The sequence below is a fragment of the Geospiza fortis genome, unplaced genomic scaffold (assembly GCF_000277835.1).
Source record: "Geospiza fortis unplaced genomic scaffold, GeoFor_1.0 scaffold413, whole genome shotgun sequence".
Taxonomy (NCBI): domain Eukaryota; kingdom Metazoa; phylum Chordata; class Aves; order Passeriformes; family Thraupidae; genus Geospiza; species Geospiza fortis.
In genome coordinates, this window is record NW_005054386.1 from 170,459 (window position 1) to 177,754 (window position 7,296).

Consider the following 7,296-nt stretch of genomic DNA (forward strand, 5'->3'; position numbering starts at 1 on the left):
CCTCCCCCAGGTCCCGCTGCCCGGGATCCCGGAGGTTCCAGGTGCCGCTGCCGCCCCCGTGCTGTCACCCCATAGGCACATGGGCGCTCTCACACTCTGGGCTGGCCCTTCGCTGCCCCACCTTCTCCCACCGTGGACGGTGACCCGGGGACTCCACTCCTGATTGCTGACAGCTGCCAGGCTGCCACGGAGGTGACAGGGAAGGTGACAGTGCTCATTCCCAGGGCAGGGACCTCTGGAAACCAGGCCACAGACCTGAGCTTATGGCTGCAGAGGGGGACCCCCCAGAAGAAGGCTCCTGGGGACAGGGAACTGCAAGGGACTCTCATCAACCCCAAACAGATGAGCTTGCCCCAGGCCAGAGCCCCAAAGTGCACTGCTGAGTCCAGAGCTGTGCAGAGCCCCAGGCTGCTCAGCCAAGGGACAGCGAGTGCAATGTCCTTTGCAGGCAGGGTGGGACCCCAGGGTGATCTCCAGGCAGAGCTGGTGTGTGTCAGGGCACCAGGGGGGCTCTGCTCCCAAGGCTGGGGGAGCAGCAGGCTGGGACACATCCCATGGAACCAGCAGCAGGTTTTCCCCACTTTTCTGCAGACAAAAGCTTTGTATCCCTTTTCTGGCCAGGCATGCCATGGGACAGCTTCAGCTCTAAATCCTCAGCACTAGATTAATCCATGGCTTTTCTCTTCTTATCCATTAATTTGCCTCCTGCAAGCTTCTGCTCTGCAGTGTGGGATGATGGATCACAGCTTGGGACCAGCCCTGCCCCAGGAGCTGCTGGGGCACACACAGAGCAGCCCAGCCTGTGCTTCTCCCAGCTCTGCTGGAGAGGGCCCTGGTTCCAGAAGGGAAAAACACAAAGAATAAAAACCTGACTGGGCTGCCCTGTGTGGGATGAGGGGTTTGGAGGTGCCAGACCAAGGACTCCCACCCACAGAGTGCCCACAGGAGGCCAAAGACAGCACCAGAGGGGATGCCCACCCTGCAGACAGACTCACTGAAACAGCTGGGACCTAGTGAAGAAAAATCAACTGTTGGCTTTAATTATTGCGTACGTCTTCGTCTCTAGGGCTAGGAAAATCTCAACTGGTAAATATACATTTCATCAGAATGCCCTTGGCTGAAATACACCATTAGCACATTCTTCAAAGTTACAACAAAAGTCTTAGAAATGTTAAAAAGGGATTTTTTTTTTCCTTTACTAAAATAAAGGAGTGCACCCCCCACCCCGACAAGGCGCTAGGACGGACAGACGGGAACTCTTGGCTGTGCAAAGCAGAGCGTTGATTACAGTAACAGAAAGAAGTCGGGACAGGAGTGGGGAGCCTGCATAGCACTCGGTGAGCGGCGGGGCGGCAGCGGCTCAGGTCAGCATGTCCCAGAGGCAGCAGCAGCAGAGCGCGGTCCAGCACGCCGTCAGGCAGGCGCTCTCGCCCGTGTCGTCCCTCCGCCGCTCCTCCACGACGTACACTGCGGGCACAGAGAGTGTGAGACACGGAGCGGCACCGCAACACACAGAGAGGGACAGGAACCGGGTGTGGCCCGGCCCCCGGGCCAGCTCTGCAGGAGATGCCAGCTGCCCCAGCTGCAGGCACGTCTGTCTGCAGCCTGTCTGTCTGTCCGCTCAGACTGGCACTGCTCAGCCCCCTCGGAGGAGGAGCTGATCCCCAGCACTGCTCCAGCCCTACCACACACAGAACTGCCTCCTTCCCCGGGATGACAGGGCAGGGACCAGTCCTTGTTCCAGCTCTGTGTCCCTCCTGTAAGTGAAGGGACTCTCAGCTCTGTCAGCTCAGCACCCGAGGCACAGGCTAGTGGGTGGCAGTGCAGTGACATCCCCTGGCCAAGGGGCAGGTGCCCAAACGCTCCAGGTATCACCTCATGAATAGAAGCCATCTCTGCCCAGAGGCTCCCGTCAGGCTGCTGGGATTCACTGCACGCTGCCTGCTCGGATTTACTGCACACTGCCAGCTGCTTGAGCACACAGGAGGGAGCCCCAGGTCTGGGTGGAGCACTCCAGGCAGGGTCTTCTACTTGAGGCCAAAGTGCTGCTTGCTCTTTGTGCCAGCTCCTGAGGCCCATCAGGACAGGGGAGCAGTTTATCTTTGGTTCTCCCTCTCTGAGCCCGGGCTGTCACACCCAGAACTGCATCAGTCTGAGGGCAGGAAGGTGAATGTCCTTCCTGGCAGCTTTCCTGGCTCTCATTGCTGTGCTCTGTGTGGGAAATGTGCCCTCACACAGGAGTCCAAGCCAGGCAGGCAGCTAATGCTGGACACACAATGCTGGAGGCAGAAACCTGGGCAGAACACAGCTCATGGCACCAGCCTGGCTCTCCCATGGGCTTGCTCTGTGCCCAGGAAACCCTTCCCCAGTCACTCCTTCAGCTTTGCAGAGCCATGGGCAGAGGATGATGTGCTCCAGCTTACACGATGCCACAACCCTAGCACCACCAAGTGAGGCAGAGAGGGGGAATCCAGTACCCCCCAGTGTCTGTGCTTGGGGACAGCCTGTGCCCAAGCCTCATCAGATTCCCTCTCCTCAAGGGGAATAAAGAGAAGGCATCCTCTGCCCAGGCACAGCCCAGCTCCAGGGGAGCCCCTGCACAGCACTGCTGTCCCCCCTCCCTCTGACCATTCAGGGCCTGCAGCCCTTGCTCCAGGAGTGTCAGCATGGAGGAACCCTTCTCCCTTCAGCCCCAGGAGGAGGTGGCAGTGCTGTGACAGGCTGTGCTGGAGCAGGAGAGGTGCCTGCACTCTCCTCCCTCAGGAGCTGCTGTCCCTGCCCACCTGCAGAGCCCTGGCTGGCACCTCCCAGCAGGAGCAGAGCAGGACCCGATGGAAGCCGGGCTCCCTGTGCTGCTGCCAGGGGGAGGCTGCACAACCTCCTGTCCCCAGCCTGGGGCAGGGCCGTGCCCAGGGCCAGCCCCTGCCACACCCCAAGGAGTGCAGAACAAGGTCCATCATGGTTTGTGAGCCTGGCACCCTGGCTGCCTCCTCCATCCCCCTGAAGGGTGGACCACAGAGCCATCCCATCCTATCCCAAAGGGAATCGGTCACATGGCAGGCAGGACTTTGGTCAGGCCCCTCCCTCCTCCCTGCACTCAAAGCCAAGTCAGGAAGTCTTGCAAAGAGAACATGGAGCCTTGGAGCCCTGACCTTACAGCTCTGGCCACAGCCTATTCTCCATGGAGAGGTGACCCAGGGCCTTGGTCTGGGCTTTATTCACCTTGTGGATCCAGGAGCTCTAAACAAGCAGCTCTTTGGTGTGTTTGTTTGCTCTAGAAGGTCCTGTTACAATCAGCGGAGGCAAAACACACCAAATTCTCCAAGAGTCCTGTGTAAGATGGTGACATCCCTGTGCTGCAGCCCTGACAGCCCTGGCTACCAACCAGCTGTCAGGTCCAAGCTGTCCCACCTCTGAGCCATGGGGAGCTGGATTGCTGCTACCAGAGCATTGCCATACCCAAAACTGAGGGCTCCAGCACCCTGAGACATCCAGATCCACATGGATCTGGATGCCAGTTAAAATCAGCTGTCCAGGACTGCAAGGAGTTTTTGCCTGAAGTATTTATGATTAATCCATGAGAAGTTTTAAGCTACAGCCAAGTGACAGCGACAGCCAACAAAGCACATCCAAGGCATGTACAAAGTGCTGTTATGAAACACTTGCTGAAATATTGAAGGAAATGGCTTTCCCCAGCCTGGGCCTGTGCAGAGGGAGCCAGGCCTCAGCTGGCTCGTGTTGAACACTGCCCCTCTGCACAAGGGGGTCACAGTGTCCACGGGCATCACCCTGTCCCTGTCCCTGCCAGCCCCCTGGCACTGCTGCCATGGTTTGTGCTGCAAGGGGCTGCCCAGAGCTGGACAAAGGACAGGCACAGCTGGGGCAGGACCAGGACAGGCCAAGGGACAGCAGCCATGTCAAGGCCTTTCCAGGACTCACCATGGGTTTGGGGGGAGCCTTTCTGTTAGAAACAATGAAAAAGTGCTCATGTTTGTTCCCTCTTCTTTCTTCTGCTAAAAGCTGCAAGCCATTTAAACCAGCAGGCACATTGTGGCAAAAGCACCTTTCTGTAAAAACCTTCTGAAAAAAGCTGTGCTTTTCCCCCATGGCAGGCAGCTGTGGTACTTCAACAAACCCACTCACCTTCCAAGTTCAATGAATGCCCCAAAGACCCCACCTGAAATACACATTTGAGAGGCTGCTGCCTTCCCCTGCAGAGCTCCTCTCCAAGGAGAGAAGTCTCAAGGGCAGCTCTGGCACTGCTGCAGTCTGAGTGTGCACATCACCAACACTGGAAACTTTCACACCTGGAGAGCATCTGGGCAATGCTCTGGGGACAGACAGCCACCCCTCCTCACAGTCTGTGAAGCTTTCTTTGAAGCCACATCAATGCTTCAGGAGCTGCAGCTTTGTCACTGTCACCACACAAATTGCCAGAGAGATTTTAAGCACAGATACAGAGCATTCAACAGCTTTTCTGATCTGGGTGTGGGGCCTGCAGAGGACAGGAGAGGAGCTGAGGGGTGGTCAGCTGTTCAGTTACAGCTACCAAGGCATGCAAGCTGAAAAGCAGCTCAGAGAAAGGCTGGATGAACTCTCACCAGCCTGGAGACACCCCACACCAATCTGCTCCTTCTGGACACCTGGCCATTGGCTTCAGGGCACTAACACAGTGACACAAGTACCTGAGGACATCAAGCACGTGGTAGCAGCTTTACCCACTCCTCCCAGCCCATGCTGGACAAACACAGTGTCAACTCCCCAAACACCATATCCAAACCCAATCCAAAATCTCCCAATGAAAGGAATTGTGATTTTTGTGAGATTCCTCAGTCTCTGAGTGCCTCCAAGCTGAAGGCACCCATTTTTCTATGGTGAGCCTTATTGGGGATCTCATCAGCTGCTTTGTGCCTCTCTTCTGGCCAAGGCTGGGCCCTCCAACCATCTCCTACAGCACAAGGGGTCCTTGTCACTATGGACAGAAGCCTGGTGGTCCCAAAAAGAAGAGAAACAAGGGTGATTTCTGTTAGAGGCACCAGACAGCACTCAGTTCTAGGCTCCATTTTTGATGGTTTCATTGTTTTTCCTAAAACAGGATGGGAGAAGGTATAAACTGGGAGACCCTCCCAGCTCCTAATCAGCCTTAAAGAGCGTAGAGCACCATGAATCATGCTTACCCTGAAAATGGTATCAGCCCCTGTAATCACACAGCAGTGGCCTGCACAAACCAGTGCAAATAACTCCCACTTTGTTTTTAAAACAAACACTACAATACCTTCTTATTTCATGTACAGTCTGCTTTATCTTGAGCATATACATTTTGTTTCTTCTCACACCTAATTGATATGTTAATCATTAGCTCCACGAAGGAATGAGCTGTACTTTTCAGCCAGTTTGGCATCAGCTAAAACTGTGACCTTAAGAGTGCAATGCCCCTCACTGCAGTGCTTTACTGGGTCTGCAAGGATTGCAGTAGAAGGGCTTTGATGCCAGAACCAGTCTATCCTCTCCCAGACTCAGATATCACTGCCAAGGTACCACCTCACCTGCCTGGGGGTGGTGATGGTGCCTGAGAGCCCCTGAGCTCTCCCAGAGTGCTGCTGCACACCCCGGGGCCAGGCCCTTGCCTGGGTGTCCCAGGTATGACAGGAATGACACCCAGGCACAGAGAGGCAGCAAGGAGCAGGCTCAGTGCCTGGGCAGCAGCAGGGGGAGAGCACAGCCCAGCACCCACCACCCTCTCAAGGTGGGAGGGCTCAAATCCCAGAGCCCTGAAGTTTTCTCTCTTTGGGCCCAGCTGTGTGCCAGCACACACCCCTCACCTGCACTCCTGGCTATGAGGCAAGGCCTGGGGTACAGAGAGGAAGGAGCAGTGGGTAATTTATCCATCACTGCTTCTGCAGCCCCCAAATCCTTCCTGTGCTATCAGAATGGCTGTTTGCCATGGGAACAGCTGCTCAGAGCAGGAGTATTACTTAATACCAATCTCATCTGGGAGGAAGAGCACAGCAGAGAAGGGACCCATAAGCCTCTTCCCACTTGTCAATTAAGTGGGTTTTATCACAAGCCACTTCTGCACCAAGAGCTTTGTTTTCTCTTCTACAGCAAGCAAGAAATCTTGCTCACCACCACTCTGAATGATTTTGTGCTGTCTGCAGCAGATTGCTAAGTCAGGTCAGCCTGTGCATCTGCTTTTACCTTCAAACCATTCTCACCCAGGTCCTTGGAAAGCTTTTCTGTTCAGGATGGAGGCCAAAGAAGGGAAAGTCAGCACAAGTATGTCCAAGGGATGCAGAAGTGACAGCAACAGGAAATCAAATGTCCCTGAGCCCCTCTTGGAGGTGCAGTCTGGTCTGCAGACCCAGAGCTGCAGGAGGAAGGACCAGCCAGCCATGGCCTCCCACTTCTCCTGAAATAAACCCTTCACAGGCAGCAAGGGCAGAAGAAAAGATTTCAAAACTGGGGAACAGGGACTAAACTTTCATTTGAGCTGCCACCAAGGCTGCTCTCTGCATGAGGCCTCCAGGGCACAGCCTGGGCACGGATGAGATCTTACTCTCTTGGCAAGGAAGGCATTTAATTGTTTTCTCCTCTCTGAGGGTATTTGCTCATGCCTAACAGCTTCAGGCCTGTTATTTCCCAGCCCCCCAACTCCCTCCTGCCCAGAGGCCTTCCCTGTGTGCAGTCTCAACCAACACCACACTCAGATTTCAGGAAATACCTCAGTACACTGCTGAAACAGATACCAGAGCCAGATGGAAATTCAATAGCCCACTTCCAAGAAAAAAAATCTTCCAAAGCTGCAAAATGCTCAGAACAAGTTTCCCAACTCCCAGCTCCAAACACAAATGGCTACTGCCAGAGCCACCTGAGCAGAAAGTAGGAAATCAGGAAGCAGTGTGTCAGGAAATTAAAATACCACAGAGTACAGGCAGTTCCACCTGCAAATCCCCTCTGCCACCTGACAGGCACTGCTGACCCAGCCCAGATTTCAGCTGGGCTCAAGCAGAAACAACTGATCCACAACTACTCTGACCAGGTATCAGACCTCTCCTCTTCCACAGCCACACGCCTGGGTTCAACAGGTTTGGAAAATTCCTGCCTTTGTGTTCCTGTAAGGCTGAGCAGCTCTGACAGTCACCCCAGAGAGCTGTTCCAGCTTTCAGGAAGCTGAGCAGGCCACACATTTCAGGGAAATCACTGTGCAGGCCAGCCAAGCCAGCACTTTCCAGAGCCAATGCTGCCCTGGGCAGAGCTGCTCCCCTCTCCCCCACCAGCCAGGGAGCCAGGCACGGG

The 7,296-nt window shown here is 55.1% G+C and overlaps 1 protein-coding gene across 1 annotated transcript in view; it reads right to left on the reverse strand.

Moving 5' to 3' along the window:
* Nucleotides 1–1,011: 1,011 nt before the first annotated feature.
* Nucleotides 1,012–7,296, reverse strand: part of CYSTM1 (cysteine rich transmembrane module containing 1) — a 12,275-nt gene continuing 5,990 nt past the window's right edge. The window contains exon 2 of the mRNA XM_005425356.3: nucleotides 1,012–1,467. Coding sequence (XP_005425413.1) covers nucleotides 1,361–1,467 — 107 coding nt within the window. The 3' untranslated portion in view covers nucleotides 1,012–1,360. The remainder of the gene's footprint in view (nucleotides 1,468–7,296) is intronic.